The sequence below is a fragment of the Uloborus diversus genome, chromosome 6 (genome assembly GCF_026930045.1).
Source record: "Uloborus diversus isolate 005 chromosome 6, Udiv.v.3.1, whole genome shotgun sequence".
Lineage (NCBI taxonomy): Eukaryota > Metazoa > Arthropoda > Arachnida > Araneae > Uloboridae > Uloborus > Uloborus diversus.
Window position 1 is genome coordinate 13,242,353 of NC_072736.1, and position 18,343 is coordinate 13,260,695.

General features: G+C 34.3%; 1 protein-coding gene across 2 annotated transcripts; it reads left to right on the forward strand.

Annotated features, from left to right (window-relative positions):
- The first annotated feature begins 202 nt into the window (after window positions 1–202).
- LOC129224315 (small nuclear ribonucleoprotein-associated protein B-like) lies at window positions 203–14,938 on the forward strand. Of its 2 annotated transcripts, none has more exons than XM_054858752.1 (5): window positions 203–297; window positions 3,442–3,705; window positions 8,807–8,912; window positions 10,712–11,023; window positions 14,810–14,938. In XM_054858752.1, exons 1-5 carry the CDS (start codon window positions 295–297, stop codon window positions 14,845–14,847), a joined length of 723 nt encoding a protein of 240 aa, XP_054714727.1. In that variant the 5' UTR covers window positions 203–294; the 3' UTR covers window positions 14,848–14,938. The 2 variants fall into 2 exon arrangements, with proteins under 2 accessions (XP_054714727.1, XP_054714726.1); XM_054858751.1 differs by lacking the exon at window positions 8,807–8,912 and adding an exon at window positions 9,410–9,515.
- Window positions 14,939–18,343: the final 3,405 nt, after the last annotated feature.

An 18,343-nucleotide genomic window follows, 5' to 3' on the forward strand; every position in this document is an offset into this window, starting at 1 on the left:
TTAGAAACATCGCAATAATGCTATCTCCGAATTTGCTGGTCAGTGATCTCCCATCGGGGCATCTCTGATTATGTTTTTAGTCTTCCGCACAAAGATGTCAATTTAATCAAAGTTGAAATTAATGCACGACTCATCACTAGATGGCAGCATCAATAACGATTTTGATTTTAGTTCGTGACGTCAAGTCATCGAGGAGACCGGTCTGGACTTAACCGTTCAAATCCAGAGTTCGGAGTTCGGGTGTTTTGTTTAAAATTCGTGGTTGATTGGCTTTTGGATTAAAAAAACACAAAGATGGTAAGTCTTTGAATGCTGTATTTTATTTCTTATGAAGAATATTATACTTCACACTGCTTGATTTTTGTTTTGTCGGATCCGAAATATATGCGTTTCTTAATGAATTTTTCTGTCACTCTACCGCGTAATTTGACCATTTGCACTGAATAAGTTTATTGATCCATTTTTAGCTGAATATGATTGAGTTAACTATAAATCATACTTTAATCAGTAAACGTTTTAACCCTCAACTATGCATTGGTCTTTCTTTCAGTTGCTAAGAAACTGATCAAGTAGTCGAAGTATATTTTCAGTTCAATGCTATATTTATGGTAATGTGAGCGAGCGAATTAGTTAAACGTGCTTGAACTAGGATGTACTGCGATTTGTAGTTTTATTCGTGGTCATTCTAGTGGTGTTTGAAGACCATAAAACGCTAAACAAAAGCATTACTTTACTCGGATGAGTTACAAGATTGAAGCAACCATTTCAGAACTTTGCTTAAATAAAAGGGTTCTTAATGCCCCCTAACTTGTCGAAACAACAAAGCTTCAGAAAATATTTTCAAAAATTAGATATCTATCTTCATTTTTTCTCTTGAAATGAAATGACTGTTGTACCTTAGGGTGTCAAAAAAAAAAAAAAAAAAAAACTTTCAAAAGTTGTAAATCTCACCCTCTAAAAAGTTTCCTATGGTGGTCATTTTAACACTGGTTAAATTTTATAGCTCTACGAAAATATTTAGAGGTACCCTAAAAGTGTTGAATTTTGCCAAAATGCCCCAAATTCAGCGAAATTTCACTAAAACGGGTTTACGTCCACTAGCGTCCCCTATTTCATTTTGAAATGTAACCATTTGTACATATACTAATGCCTTAGTTGTAATTAATTTATTCTAAAAAAAGTTCCAACTGTTTTAACTGTAACCATATCACAGTAATCCAACAGAGTCGTTTTTTTCGTCTTTGGATTCTATGCTGGTGACATTAACTGCTGGTGAGAAAAAAGGATACATAACTCTGATTAAAATTTCGGAATAATATCTATCAGTACTAGGAAAAATGATTATGTATTGCTCATTTAATCTGGAAATTAGGAAAATTTTCACTTTAGTAGTGTAGTAGACTCGAGGAACAGTTTAGCGGAAGAGGCTGAATGACTAAAAGAGGTAGGTAGCTTTAAGAGGGCCATTTATCTTCATTGGGGACTAATAAACTGACTTGGACCAGCCTAGTTGGGCCTAGAGTCTGTAGCTGGTCGTCACATTTCTATTTGCATTTGGATATACAATTTTTTTTTTAAAAATCTGTTTATAAGGAATAAGTTACTCTGTTCATCCAATGAGCTGTATGAAGACCACCTGGTTTTTGAGTGGAAGTTTTAACATTTATTCCTACTATCAAGACAGAAAGATTCAAAAGTTCTCTTGTAATCGTTTCAAAAGTATACTTTTGATGTTGCATGAGCTGATATGGGTGAGACTGTCAGTCGTTTATCAATTTTTTCTGATCGTTCTGTTGCTCTTTTCCCCCGTATAGTTAATCATTAATCTAAACACCAGTACACCCTTCCTTTGACTCTAGTTGAATTTGTGAAACTGCCTGTCCTTATAATATTTTTTGAGTTGGCGTTGTTTACATTAAACAACTAATCCAGGCATTTGTAATTTACAGCTTTTGATTCACCTCATCTCTTGGATTTTTTCTACTTCGATGCTTCATTAAATTTGCCTGCTTTAAGTAAAAATCCTTGACGTCCCTTGATACATGTTATTGCCTTATTGGCAGTCTGGATTTTCCTCAAAATGGTAAAATTTGATCATATGCTAGAACAGTGCTGTGTCTGATTGTGTGTTTCTTGGTAAGATGAAAATAAATGAAGTTTAGCATTACATCTCTTCCTGATAGCAGACGTGCAAATGTGATGACCAGCAACAGGTTCTGGGCCCAGCAAGCTGGTCCTAGTAAGTTTATTAGTCCCCAATGAAGATCAATGTCCCTCCTAAAGCTATCTACTCCCTTACTCATTTCAGCCTCTTTCGCTCAAGTGTTCCAAGTGTCCACAACCCTACTAAAGTGAAAAATTTTCCTAATTTCTAGATTAAATGAGCCATACAAAATCATTTTTCCTCATTTTGATAGAGAAATTTTAATCAGAGTTTTCTATCCATTTTTTTTATTATCAGCAGTTGATGTTTCCAGCATCGAATCCAAAGAGGAAAAAATAGCTCTTTTAGTTTAGTGATATGGTTACAGTTAATACAGTTGGTGCCTTTTTCAAAAATAGATTTCAACTAAGGCACTAGTGCATGTATAAATGGTTACATTTTAAACAATGTAGGGGGCGCTAGTGGACAACATTTGTTTTAGTAAACTTTTGCTAAATTTGGGGCCTTTTGGCAAAATTCAACACTGTTGGGGGACCTCTAAATATTCTGTTGAGCTATAAAATTTTTAAAGGGTGAGACTTTCAACTTTTGAAAGTTTTTTTTTTTTGGAGGGGGGGGGGATGTTATCTACTTACCAAAAATATAAAAAAGCTAATGCACTAAAATAGTAAAATAGGGAAGTTATTAACTTGCAGAGAAGTTGAATGGAGGGCGATTTCACTGTAACATGTGTGACATTTTTTCTCAATTTTTTCTTTTCAAAGTTCTTTTTCATTAGCTGAGCATAAAAAAAATCAAGGATTGGTTTTTATTGTCTTAATTTACATACTTTTATAAAACTATTACATGCACAATATAATTATCCTCAGTTTTTTTTGCAATTAATTATTACTGTTATAAAACTTGAAACGTGTGTGACATTTCAGGATTTCAGTAGTCTCAAATGTTACAAGTTTTACCTCAGAAAAAAAAAAGGTTGTTTGCCCAATATTTTTAAAACTAGGGGTGAAATATAGGGGTAAACAAAATGGAGGGGGGCCTGGAAAAGTCATTTTTGACAAAATTTCTGTGCATGCCCCTGCAACTGTGCATAGGTTTAATTCTTTGAAAATGACACCAGTTTGCTCATTTTAATGCTTAGAAAGGTTTTCCAGCCACTAGATATTTCATGTTAATTGATTTTGCCTCAATGAGTTTTGACTGTAATTTTGTTACTTGTATGCCACTGAAATAAAATATAGCATGTGTTTTGAAGAAGATTTCTACTTTTTTTACAGACGATAAGCAAGAATAATAAGATGCTTCAGCATCTTAATTATCGAATGCGAGTGACTCTGCAAGACAGTCGCATTTTCATTGGAACTTTCAAAGCGTTTGATAAGCACATGAATCTTATTTTGGGCGACTGTGAAGAATTTCGCAAGATAAAGCCGAAGAAAAATAAAGATAGTGAAAAAGAAGAGAAAAGGGTTCTCGGTCTTGTACTATTGCGCGGCGAAAACATAGTATCGTTGACTGTTGAAGGACCACCACCTGCTGAAGTAAGTCATTTTTCTTATGTTAAGGTATAAGCCACTTCATTGCACAATTTTCCTCGTTACATGACTACTAGTAAAGATTAAAAATATCTCTATATATTAGAAAAAAATAATGACGATGAAATTGTAAAAGGATATCTGTGGCGAGCCTGGGTCCACAAGACCCCATAGAAACTACAGCCTTGATATTTTGTACAAAAATACTTCGAGCCCTAGAGGTTTGCCCCTGGGATTTTTTTAAAATTCAGATTTTTTTTTTTGTAATTAATTTTTGAGCTACAATCTATATATATAAAAATGAATGTTTGTCTGTATGTCATCCATGAACTCAAAAACTACCCGGCAGATTTGGCTGAAACTTTCACCGTTTGTTATTTTTGGTACTGGGAATGTTTCTAGACCAGTTCGAAAAAAATCCAATCGATAGTTCCTTTTTTATCCCAATTTAAGTCACAATCCATTGGATAAATACGAATAAAATGATCGGCTGCAGAAATTAATTCGCGTGAAAGATCTCATTGATAAGAAGTTAGCTGTTGCCATTTTTCTTGAGTTTGAACAAATAAATTCTTTCTTTATTGTTTTATGGCTTTTCATGCAACGGGGGGATTTAAAACTTTTTCTATTTGATATTTTTAGCGATTGATTGATGTTGCAAACTGCGTGAGTACAAAATTTGAGTATAGTCACGGCTTCACTTGATACCTGGACTGATTATTATGAAAATTGCTATATATATGTATTTTTCCACGGAGAAGGTGCATAATATGCTCATTGAAGCCACTCGCCACCAGGTGGCACTGCAGAGTAGCAATTTCTGTCCCGTTCAACCGATTGTCATGAAAATCAGTATAATGATGTATTTTTTTTGTTGGCGTAGCAACGTGCGTCGGATACAGCTAGTTTCACTATATAATGGCTATTAAAAGGGTGAAAGATTTCCCTCACCCCTTAACTTTATTTGATGTCATTTGAAAGAGATTTTTTTCTGCATCAAATAAAGCTTGTTCTTATTTTCTCAGTTAATTAGAACAGCAGATATAACAGTTTCTATTTTAGCAAAAATTTCTATGCTCAACTCGGTTCAAGTCCGGAGCTAAAGAGCAAAATATATTACTAGAGACAATAAATTTGAAAGCTATTTATAAAAAGGTATAACTACTATTTTGTAATGCTCAAGAGTGCCTTAGCATGAAAAGCTATGCCAGTTGGCACAAGTTAGTTGGACCCGGGGTTAAAGGGAATTTTTTTTAAAAAATATATTGGTTATGTATGTTTCTATCTTTTTTTTTTTTTTTTTTTGTCTTTGGAGTGGGAGTGGGATTTTGATCGATTATGAGTTATTTACTTAAATTCTATTTTCTGCAGTAGGTAGAGGGAGATTTTCATGTTGTTCGAAACAATTCAGGATGCGTTTTCTAATTGGATTCTTTCTAATAGACAAGCAGAGCAGACTAGTACTCTCAGCTCCGCTTAATCGGGTAACGGATAAAAAAATACCCTGGGGTAGTTCTCAAAAGAAAGGAACAAAAAAAAAAAAAAAAAATTCTGAGCAATTTTTAATATTTTGAAATTTGACATCAATTTTGTTTTTATTGCATATGCATAGTATGTACACCTAGAACATCATATACAAGCATAAAAAGACAGCAGGTATTTGTAAAATTAATAAATAGCAAATTTAATGATTGGTCTGTAGGCAACAGATTTTGGACATAGTTGTCCAATAGGTAACAGACTTTGGACATCATCATAATGTAAGTTTCACACTTTTTGAACTTTTTCAATGAAAATTTTATCTATTTTTAAATCCTGCAATGAAAAATAGAGGATTTAAAGTACTTGAATGACTTTATACACTGGTCTTTAAATAATAAAATTTTGTTATGGTTTCGTAGAAGGGGCATTCCAAGGTATTTTTAAAATTATGTAGAGTCCGTAACGTGACCTTTTTTTGCCATAACTTTTTAACTTACCGTTTGATTTGCAAATTATTTTAATTTGAGCTGGTGTGTTGGTGGGAAAAGATCAAAATAAAATAATATGCTAATCAAACAGTAAACTAAAAAGTTATGGCAAAAAAGGTCACGTTACAGACTCTACATAAATGTCAAAAATACCTTGGAATGCCCCAGAATCAAAAAAAAAACATCGAGCGCAGGGGATAAAGTCGACAAAACTGGCGCTGTTGGCGAAAACTGGAATTCCCCGCTGGTAACCCTTTGCTTATCATACGCTGTGAGTTGTCGCCAATCCGGGTTTGCTTGGCGATTTTTGTGCAAAGAGAGAAATATCTAAATATTAGAACATTAAAGAATTATTTATTAAGTAATTGCTGTTTAGATATCGATCCTAATTAGAAAACATTTTATCCAAGATATCAGCAAAATAACAGATAATCATGTTCGAAATGTTGCAGAGTTATGAGCTGCCGCAGTTTTGTTTACTTAAATGTGTTCGTTACAATCGAAACTTGTGTTTCTACTGTTATTTATGTAATGTTCAATGCATAACGTATTAATTGTGCAAAATACCAATGGATTAAAGAAAGTAACATTATAATAGCCTTTTTTTATTAAGATTACAAGGTAGAAGATCATTTATAATAATGAATACATGGATAGAATTATCGCCGTCTAGAACGTAACGCAATTTGGATAGACATCTCACAATGTTTAAGAAAAATGATTTTGCTTCAAAGATACTGCCTGAAAACACTTTAAAATAATTTAAAATTGCTTTTGAGGATCAAAAAATGCCTTTAAAACATATTAATAATATATTTAGTTCTCAAATAATAGCATTGTCCAGATCATATTTTGACATACATCAAACTTCCAACTTCCTTTTTTTCTTAAATCATTTACAAAATAAATATGTCTTTACTTTTTTAATCTGTTTAAGGGTATTTGAAAAGCATGTTTTCCATAATTTATGGCAATTCTTGTCTCTATACAGTACTATAATTTAACTCAAAGGCAGAGATCCATGAAATACACCGCCAGCTCAGTCATTCCAGCCGAAGACTAGTTTCATGCTTATTAGCACTCATCAGCCCGACATAGGAAGTGACTGAGCTGGAGGTGGAAAACCTCTTAAGAAAGCAAAGAGTGCCAAACAAACTGGTAGCTAATATAGAATTAGCACTGACCAGACAAGTGACCGAAGCAATGGTTCGGTTCAACTCGAAGATTAAAGGTGAGGTAAGGTATTTTCAGTAAGTTACCGCACTATAGCCAGAGCTAAGGCAGAAACACATGAAATACACCACCAGTTTCAGTTATTCCAGCCAAGGACTGCAGTTTCGTGTTTATTAGCAGTCATCAGCCCGGCATAGGAACTGACTGAGCTGGAGGTGGAAAACCTCTTAAGGAAGCCAAGAGTGCCAAACAAACTGGTAGCTAATGCTGGTCAACAACAAAAGTCAGTGCAAACAAACTGGTCAATGCTAATTCTATTTTAGCTACCAGTTTGTTTGGCACTCTTGGCTTCCATAAGAGGTTTTCCATCTCCAGCTCAGTCACTTTCCTATGCCGGGCTGATGAGTGCTAATAAGCACGAAACTGCAGTCCTCGTCTGGAATGACTGAGCTGGCGGTGTATTTCATGTACCCGTATTTATCTTCTTTACTAATAATAAAGCAGTAAGTCTCTCTGTCCGGAGGATGTCCGTAGGATGTCTGTGACGCGCATAGCGCTTAAACCGTTCGGCCGATTTTCATGAAATTTGGCACAAAGTTAGTATGTAGCATGGGGGTGTGCACCTCGAAGCGTTTTTTCGAAAATTCGATGTGGTTCTTTTTTTATTCAAATTTTAAGAAAAAAAAACTATCATAAATTACGAAATTATCATAACGTGGAATCGTAACATGGGCACGAGCCAATTGGCGAGATACGAAATTATCATAACGTGGAACTGTAACGTCGGTACAAGCCAATTGGTGAGAAAATTCACCATACATCATTTGTAAATATACAAGTGAACCAAAAGACCTTTAATTTTTCTATTACGGGCGAAGCCGTGCGGGTGCCACTAGTGTTTAAATAAAATGTTTGAATTCACTCATAGTCTTTCCACTCGAAGGAGCAATGATAGACTCATGCTTGATTTTAATGGTTACACGAAGAACGGGTATTGTTTGTGGTCAAAACAGGGACCTAATTTTTATGTCTTAGAAGTTAGTAACAGTTCTTTCTTTCTCAATTTTTTTTGCAAAGCAAAGAGTGCCAAACAAACTGGTAGCTAATATAGAATTAGTACTGTCCAGACGAGTGACGAAAGCAATAGTTCGGTTCAATTCGAGGACAAATGTGCGTTTATTCAAGACTTAACTTTCCATATTTTCCTGCACATAATCTTAAAATAGTAAAATTGATGAGGTGCGTATTGTATGCTGTCGCAGAGTATTTGCTTTTTTTCTCAACATCAACGCCTTCTCGATATTTTCAGTCGGATTCGCCTATAGAGAACGTTATGCTGCCTGTATGTTGTTTATTTTACATAACCTGAATGTTCTTTCGTGATTCAGGCTATGTAAAATAAACAACATACAGTAAAGGAAGAAGCCTTTGTTTGCACATGATAAGACCCTTTGCTCCTTTCTTTACTTCTAGTCTTCAAGTAATTAGCCTACTATATTGACAATTTTAAGATGAAATCATTACTTTTTATATTATTTTTCATATTAATTTTAAATATACTTTAAAAGTTAATACTTCTTCAAGTTTTTAATTTAGTTGCTAAAATTGTATGTTAAATCTAAACCAAAACAAGGATTTTCCCCCCTTCAGTCCGATTATAGGATCTGCGGATTATACGCCTCCCCGGATAATATGTAGAAAAATATGGTAAGCAAATTCACTTTTAAAAAAGTTTTGTAAAATTACGTTTTTTTAGAAAAAACATCAACTTAGAAAGAAAAACTCCATCTAAATACAAAATTTCCAGATTACTAATACGGGTGCGAATCTTGCAACCAGTGGGGTCTTATCTCAATCTGTGGTTACGGAAAACACAATTTGAATTCAAGAAGTCGAAATTCAAATGATTTTTAAAAAATTATCATTAAGATCAGTTTGACATTGTGCTTTTTCTCTCTCTGTAGGAAGGTATTCCCAGAGTCCCCATTCCTGGAGCTGTTCCTGGATTGGGACTTGGTCGTGCGGCTGGAAGAGGTGTTCCTGCTGCTCCAGTTGGTACTGCACCTGTCGGTAAGTTTCTCATCATCATCATCATAGTTGGATCGACAGCCCAGGGTGGGCCAAGGCCTTCCTTTGGAGAATCTTCCAAGACGTCCTACTTTTTGCCTGGGTTTTCCAATTTTTAACTTTGAGAATATCGAAGTCAGATTCAACAGAATCCAACCATCTCATTTTTGGTCGTCCCCTTCCTCGAATTGTCACAGGTTTTGCAGCAAAAACTTTTTAAACTGGGTTTTCTTCGTTCATTCGAGAGACATGGGCCGCCCACTTCATTCTCCTAATTTTTATGCTTTTTATTATGTCAGGTTCTCTAAACAATCTGTAAATTTCAAAATTTAATCGTCGTCTCCAGACACCGTTCTCATTGATGCCTCCAAAAATGCTTCTTAAAACCTTTCTCTCGAAAATTGATATCTTGTGCTCTCCGGTTTTAGTCAAAGGCCATGTTTCAGAAGCATAACTTAGAACTGGCCTAATAAGAGTCTTATAAACCAAGATCTCTGTAGGAAGGTATTCCCAGAGTCCCCATTCCTGGAGCTGTTCCCGGATTGGGACTTGGTCGTGCGGCTGGAAGAGGTGTTCCTGCTGCTCCAGTTGGTACTGCACCTGTCGGTAAGTTTCTAACTCGCGCCTTTATCCCAGAAGAAACAACACATTTTGCATTATAAATCTTAGCATGCCGTGGACCGTCCCAGTGCCATAAATTTTTCGTTACAGTAAATACTGCCGGGGGACAGTAACAACATTAATATTTTTATATTTTCTATTGAAATACTGTCATGCCTGCTTATTAGAATATTGGTTAAAAGAATTTACTACTTAAAGTAGGAAATTTTCATTGTACAGGGGTAGTAGTCTTGATTTTCCTAAAATTCCTACTTTTTAAAAAATGTTCCTAAAGTGAAATCAATTGAAACTTTTCTAACCAGTTTTCTGAACTTATATTGTCTACATCTAGCAAACTAGTGTGAAATGGCAAATGGTATTTGACTTGGAAACTTAAATGTTTAGCTAGTGCCCGATTGACTGTTAAGTTCTCAGAGTAGGAATTAGTAACTGGGAGAGAGCAAGTCCAATCATTGGCTCAGGAAACACTCGACGAATGGGAGACTGATTTACGTGAAACCAGTGAAAGAAACCTGATTTCTGCCAACACTTATCTTTAAAATGTATCACATGACTTGAGATCTTTGTTTCAAGATTTGACAGCTTCACTCTCTCCACCTTTTATCCTTTCTCAATGGTTACGTCACTTAGTATAGTATATTTGTGGTAGGCACTTTATCATGGACTTATATCTTTCAATGAAAACAACGAAATAATCTTAAAGCACTGTAATAAATTGAATTGTATAAAAGTTAAAATTGTCTCAAACATCCACCAACCTTGGGGGGGGGGGGGGGGGTGCATATAAGTCAAGAAAAAATAAAAATAATAATTTTAAATTAAGCTCTACTTTTCTACTTCAATGGTTCCATTGGATGCTACACCACCATTATTATTTTTTTATAATGTAGTAAAATACATGTAGTGGTTTTTATTTAACCTGATTCTTCATATGGATTTTCCTGATTTTCTTCAAGTGGTTCTTTGGACCCTAAAGGACCAGCTTTTGCCAGATCATTGCAAATCATACCATTAAAGATTTGTGTACATGTATTGTCTTTTCTAGTATGGTCGTTGTTTAAGGGGAGTGCATGCGGTATGCCATGCAATTTATTTCTGGCCTCCTAGAAGGAGTTTTTAAACCATCATGTTGTAATGAATATTGAGGAAATCAAACTGATTGTTTTACATGTCTGTTTTAGGATTGCAAGGACCAGTACGAGGTGTAGGAGGCCCTTCACCTCAAGTGATGGCTCCCCAAGGTCGTGCCGCTGGCGTGGCTGCTCCACCACAGATGAGACCCCCCATGCCGGGTCCTGCACCACAGGGTCAGAGAATGGCAGCGCCCCCCATGCCAGGCAGAGGGGCACCCCCTCCTGGCATGATGGGCCCACCTCCAGGAATGATGGGTCGCGGAATGCCACCTGGACCCATGGGCAGAGGCATGCCACAACAACAGATGGGAGCACCACCACCTGGTATGAGAGGACCCCCACCTGGAATGATGAGGGGAGGTAGGCTTCTGGTTTATCCTTTTAAGATTTCGAAATTGTTATTTTTATTTTTAGTCTAAAGCCTGAAATGTTTCTTGATCTTTTAAAAAGGACTTATCAGTTTCAAGGTTTATAGATTCACTCCTGGTAGTGAGAAATTTAAGAGTTTAAAAAAGTGAAAAAGTACATTTATTTTATTGAAATATTTCTAATGTCATTAATATATATGCATGTTAATTTTTGTACATAATCTGTAGATATTTTAAGGCAATGTAAAATTTAAGTAGATGTTATTGCAATCTTTAAATAAAATTAATCCAGCGCATTATTTAATAACAATTGTGGCAGTGAGAAGCAAAGGGATGTAAGTGGCAAAATTAAAAATATGGGAGATAATCAGTACAAATGGTAGGTGTAGGTGAATCTCTCCTCTGTATTGGGGCAAGAGATAGTACTAGTAGCCCTGCTATGCGCTGCTGTGCAGCGTGATTTAGAAAAAAAAAATTCAATGAAAGCCTACCTAGAAAGTTATCTTTAAACGCGTTTTGCTGTAAGCTTGAAAATGCTTACATCTCTTTGCTTCTCACTGCCTCAATTATAAAATTTTTTTTGTTTTCTTGTTTGTTGTCCAAGCACAGTTTAATAAAGAAAGGGTACATGTTCAGAAAGTTTTTGTAAAATATTGATTAAAAAAAAATTAAAAAAAAAAGATAATAAATAAAAAGTAAGCATGTATTAGTTGACACAGGTGAAAATTGCAAAAAGTCTCAAGAACAGTCGAAAAAAAAAAGGAGGCATGGGCTTCCATAAAGAGGCTCCTGCTCTCGACCAAATATTTCATAAAATTTGAGCATGAAATGAATACCATTTTTACATAAAGTAGTTAATGAGTGACATATGAAAAATTATTTTTTAATTTTGATATGCACTGAATTTGCTCTCATAAATATGAGAATGTGTCTTAGATAATAAATTTCCCAAATTCTTCTAAGTAAAACAAATTTCATTCTCCTCAAAGTGGTCAAATCCAGCTAAATTTCAAATGTAAAAATCTTTGCATCTTAATCTTTTATATATGTCATCATGGGTGCCACTTTAAAATTGGCCAGGACTGAAAAGTGCGTTACTCCATTTCCCGACACCAAAATGTTAGCGCTTAGGTTGTTTGATGTTTTAGACATATATATATATATAATGTTAATTTTTGATGTTATAACTATTTCGTATAACCAAATTGTGTGTAAGATTAAGTAAAAATTAAAACCTAAATAAAAAAGTAACATATCATTGTCTAAGATTTTTAGGAGGTAAAAGTAGAAAAAGAAAATAATAATAAAATACAATAAAAATAACTTACTATTTGCTATTGCAGAAAAAAACTCCAGATTGTATAGTTCATGTTACATAAATAGTTCATATTTCATACAAAAAATAGTAATTAAAAAAATGGTGCGTTGTGATAAAAACTTTAACAAAATTTTCCAGATTAATAGAAGAATGGTTGAAATTAACAGATTGAGTAACTTATTTAGTTATTCTTTGGGAAAAAAAAAAAAAAAAAAAAAACAGGTTATCTTTTGGAAGATTTCTTTCAAAAGATAAGGAACAAATCTGATATACCCCCCTCTTGGCGACTTTTTCCTGTTGGCGCCAAAAAAGCGTCGCCAAGAAAACTATGTATGACGTCATATGTCATACATCGTTCTTAGCGATGCTTTTTTAGCGCCAACAGGAAAAATTCAAATTATGTCATTAATTATTTAATGAAATTAATGCATTAATTTTTTTCCGTTGTTTCTCCGGGATACGAGCCCTCGGTCTCATAGTACTTTCGTAATGAGACCTCGGCTCGCCGGCCCTGCCTCGGTCTCATTACGAAAGTACTATGACACCTCGGGCTCGCCAGGACCTCGCTGCCGCTCGGTCCGTTATCCCTCCGACTTTTAATATACATCACAGTCGGATATAAGTCACAGATCTCCTCCGTTCAGTATACAATAAAGTCACAGATTTTATGTGAAATTAACACCATTTTTGTGCTACAAAAATGCCAACCAGACCAAAATACAAACTACCAGAAACACACTAAAAACACAATAATTCAAAATATGTTCACTTACCTAACCTCTTTATTTTCAATTAGTTTAAATATAAAAAAACTATTTAGGACTCCGGTACGTCCAAACGTTGGACGACCTGACGAAAAAGAAAAAGAAGATTCATTCAAAAATTTCAATTGATACATTTGGACAACATCACAAACCGAACTCATAATTAAAATAGGAAATTCAACTAAATTAACATTAAAAAACAACAAGAAAAAGAATACTCTAAAATAAAGTTTGAATTGAAACTTTATTTTAGAGTATTCAACTTAAAATCTCCCTAAGAGCGAAACATATGAGCAGCTACCTCCTAAAACACATACACGTGCAAAAACAGACTTAGAGAAACTACTTTCCAGCGTTCAAGTTGCAAAACCAGGGTTGCCAAGTTATCGCCTTATTGGCGATTTTCGTATCGAGCGAAAAATTAAAATCTCGCCAAGAGGGGGGCATATCAGAGGAGAGCCAAAGATAACTTTCAGGTCTTTTATTTGTTAAAAAGTGAAAGATTTGTTTCATCTATAAAAATCATTTTGAACATGGGAAAAAAAAACAATAAGAAAAAAGATAAGCACATTTATTTATATAAAATTTGCCTTTTAGTTCAAATCAATGTTTCATCAGCAAAAATCATCGTGCCAAACATGAAACTCATTTTTTAACGTAGAAAGAACGTTTCCACTTTCATTTCCGCTTGAGAAAGAAAATTCCCTTCACTTCACATCCACTGATCCGAGTAAACTCAGAAGAGCAGTGACGTTCACTTCCCCAATGTTTTGGCAAACTTTAAGCCTCCATTCTGGCATCAACGATGGAGGGATTTCAAAATGCAGCTGCAAAAAGAGGGGTAAAACAGTTGTTTTTCCTTTTTTTTCTTAAGATGAAAAAGATTTTTCACAACTGATTTGAAAAAAAAAATCCGATGGCCCAAATTTTTAAAAGACGGAATTCTGTTCCCTGGACGGAAGTGTGGCAGCCATGTATGTCATGAACAGAGAAAAAATAAAAGTTTTCTTTAAATTAAAACTTTGAAGCATAAATATTTTCTTAGTCTCCCTCTTTCCTGACAGGAAGTGTGTATATTACATAGACTTTTGAACTGAGCTCTAGTTTCCTTGCAGTTAACTATACAGGAGAATCATCAAGTCAGAATTTGGCACTTCTTTAAAAAGTTAGGCTTTTAGTGTAATTAACTGTCAGACAGTAAATCATGACAGGGTTGCCAACTGCTCAGCATCTTGCGGAGTTGTTCCCCGAAAATTCCGAAACCCCGCAAAGAAGTTATTTTGCTCCACATTTCCAGCTGAGCGTTTTCAAGTGATCGCCCCAATTTTATATTCTCCATGATGAAAAGTTTCAGTAGCGACCTAAAATTCACCAAACTTCAAAAATGCTTGTTCAATAAGAATTTTTTGGCTATACACATCGCCAGATTCAGTTTTTAAGCCTTAGAATTTTGTGAAAGTTCTGCAAACAGACCCAAATCTCTCTTTAATGGAACCCTGGTATATGGGAATATAGCTAGGGGTGTGTATACCATCCAAATATATATAAGGGGGCATACAAAAGGGGGGGTGGCATACGAAATATTTGCAATACTTATTGTAAGGATATGTTGTGAAAATTAGTAACTAAAATTGTTATATTACCTTTATCACTAAAAGTGTGATTGTGTAATTTATCAACTGAAATTTTTTTTCAGGACCTCCACCTGGCATGAGACCACCACCAAGACCTTAAAATATGGACTCCATTGTTTTATTAGTTATACCGTCATTCATTTATCTGTGTTCTGTAATTTCTATCAACATTAAATATTTTTAAATATTGATATTGAATGCTCTTTTTATTTTTTAAAAGGGTGGGATAAAATTGTTTAGTTTAAATGTTCATTTCCAGACATGCAAAAAAAAAAAAAAAAAAAGATGGTGTTTTCAATCATAATATGATTTATTATACTGCAGCCATTATAAAGCCCCAACCTTCATAATAAGAACACGGACGGTGTACTGAGCATGCCACTCAGCGAGAAAGCAGCTAGGAATTTTAGAATAGTAACTTGACCAACACTGGCCATTATTTACCCTTTTTTTCCAATGTCCTTTAAGTGACGTACTTGTGTTAAAGTCGAAAGTTGCCTTTTTGTCTTGTTCGTTTTGATTATTTTTTATAGAATTCATACTTGAATGTTCCAATTTTGTATGCAAAAAGCGTATCAAAATAACATAATACAGTTGTGAGAACTGCAATAATTGTTTAACAAATGCCAACGAGTTGTCTCTGACTAAAATATATTTTTATGTATACATTTTTTATTTTATTTTTAGATTTTATATTCGCAAATTAAACGTTATCATTTTTTACTATATTATAATTGCATTCATTTTAATTGCTATGGTCTGTTCATTCAATTAGAACTTTGCTACTTTTATAACATTACTAGACATTGTAGTAAATAGGAAAATCTTTAAAAATTGATAGTTAAGTTTTAAAAATGCTGGCACACAGAGTTTATTACTCTGCGCCAGTATTAGTTATTATGTTACTTAGTATTTGTTATTATGTTATTTTAAACCGACCGTGTTCTTAAAGGTTAACCATCTTTTGCTGTTGGCAACCTTTGTAATTGATCACTCCAAGAAATTATGTTCTATTTATTAAACTTGCACTCCACAAATCAATTGCTCCTTTATTTATCCAAGATTATGTCCAAAGATCAGTCCAGACATTTTTCCTAAAGTTTCATATAACAAGGTCTCCCCCCCCCCCCTGATGTGGGATAATGAGCCAAAGCTGGAAGACCACTTCACTGATACAGCCAGAGTATATTAAAGAACTGGTCCCTATGGATTTCAACTGAAAAGTAATATGTTGAAATTTAAATTAACTAGTTGAAACTACTGTTCATTTTGTTTTGTTAATGCAGCTTGATTGGTTTGAAGTGAGGTGCAAAGAAGAAAAATTATTAATTAATTAAAGGGACAGAAACTTTAGTCATTAATAATTTTTAGAATTAACATGTAATCAATATATTTAAAAATTGCAAAACATATTTTAAAGCATGTGTTACCAAGACACTCATTTTGGGGTATAAACCCATTGTACTAGATACATATAAATTATTTAAATCAAATATAATATCGATCAGTGTTTTTCAACCTTTTTCATTACGTGGACCGGCAAAGACATTTTAAAAAATTTGCTGATCGGTAACATTTTTATCCTTTTCTTAAAAATAAAATTAAACATTTAAGAACTAGTGAAAAAATTCTGTAGAATGGCAAGTTTTTTTTTTTTTTTTAACAAAGTTATACTAATAATAAATAAAACAAATAACATTTGACTTGCTAATTAAAGAACTGTCAGAAATGTAAAGACAAGTAATTATTGTGATAATTATACTCAAGTAAATAATTGTTAGTAAGAAATCAAAGAAAAGTAGGAGAGTGAATCACAAAAATAGAATAAGTAAATAAAACTTCACATTTGTATAGGTATTGTGTTCCTTCTTATTTATTTTGATAAGGAAATTTTTTTTAAAACCTGAACTAGCAGAAATCCCGGAGAACCGGTAAAATTTTTTACAGACCAGTGGTCTAGAATCACTGATATAGAGGTGTAGCAGTATATTATAAATATAGAAAAGTTCCACTCACTTGAATGCGATTCTGCTTAATTTAGAGGATTTTCTTTGCTTTTAGTCTGATAAGACAATATTTTTGATATATATATATTGTTACAAGTCCAGCCACTTCAAGAAATTCTTTAAATGACGACACAGTTCTTGAGAAAACACAGAAACTTCACAAAACAGAGCTAATACACTACACACTCTCCAGCGAGATGGCTCAGTCAAGACTAACTTTTTATGCTACGGAGGCTATTTATAAATCCTTGAAAAGTTTTCACAATATTCCACTGAGAAATTTCGATTACGTTCTACCAATACCAATTTCTCGTATTTTCTTTTAATTCCATTCACAAATCGTATCTTTCAGAAATGGAGCTACCATATACTTCATTCGAATGTAAGGTGGTTGCATATTCATTACAAGAAACTATTTACAGGTTACGTTACTAAGACAATTTTGGATGAAAGATAATGGAATTAACACCAAATTTAGCCAGGTTACAACAAATTAATCATAAAAATAATTACTATTTACAGAATTTGTAACAATATGAGGGGGGACCCTAAAGAAACCAGACTAATGGTGCGATGCCAATCCTAGATGTAGTAGAGTGTTCTCCAGCTAGATGACTCAAGAAGAGACCATCACAAACCAGCTGTGCAAGTGGTGTCAGTTTAATTGATACCGTCTGATCATAGGGTTGGTTTTCTCAGGTGCTGTTTCTTTCCGCCTGCGAACTCATTGCATGGTAGATTTAAAAGAACAAACTAAGCTTGAAATTTTGCTTCTCCTGCCTGAAAAGTCGACAACGGGTTAGCTTACCAAATGTTTCAACAAGCTTTCAAGACCGATGCTATGAGCTGTACATAAGTTTTTGAGTGGTTTGGGCGCTTTAAACACGGTAGCATAAATGTTGAAGATCATGCTCGCTCTGAGCGCCCTTCAACGTCTCAAAATGAAAACGTTGAAAAAATCTGCCAAAAACTCAACGAGAGTGGTCGTTTTACGATTGACGAAAATTTAAAAGAAACAAGAGTGAGTTGGAGCTCACTAGGGCGATTGGAAGGATGGTTCCTTCACAATGATAACGCTCCGGTACACACAACCTTTACTATTAACCGCTAGTTGGCCTCTCAGGGGGGTGGCCAGGCGTTCTTCGATCCCCGTATTCGCCAGACCTAGCCCCCTGTGATCTTTTTCTGTTCCAGAGGATTAAAAAAAAATCTGAAAATGAAGAGTTTTGATGATGTAGAGGCTGTAAAAACTACTTCGCAACGGGCACTGGACATGGTCAAAGTTCGCGAGTTCCAGGGGAGCTTCTAACAGTGGAAAAAGGAATTAACAAGTGTATTGCATCTAAGGGTGAACACTTTAAAGGAGACAAAAGAAATTTTGTGAATAAACTAATATATAAAAATTTTAGAACAAAAATCCGGTTATTTTTGGGTCCCCCCTCGTAAATATATTTTTTTCAATTTTCGTATTAACTTAACAGTTTTTTACCGACTTAGTTCAAATGAATTTTTCGGCAATAAAAAGTATTAAAATTTGTTTAAACGCAAAATTATGAAGGAAAAAATTTGCTTTATTTTTTTTTATTTTTT

Excerpts from the sequence above, each read along its gene's own strand:
- LOC129224315 (XM_054858752.1), top strand. Across the intron at positions 8,913-10,711 it reads AGTTGGTACTGCACCTGTCG|GATTGCAAGGACCAGTACGA; the intron begins GTAAGTTTCTCA and ends TGTCTGTTTTAG. Across the intron at positions 11,024-14,809 it reads ACCTGGAATGATGAGGGGAG|GACCTCCACCTGGCATGAGA; the intron begins GTAGGCTTCTGG and ends ATTTTTTTTCAG.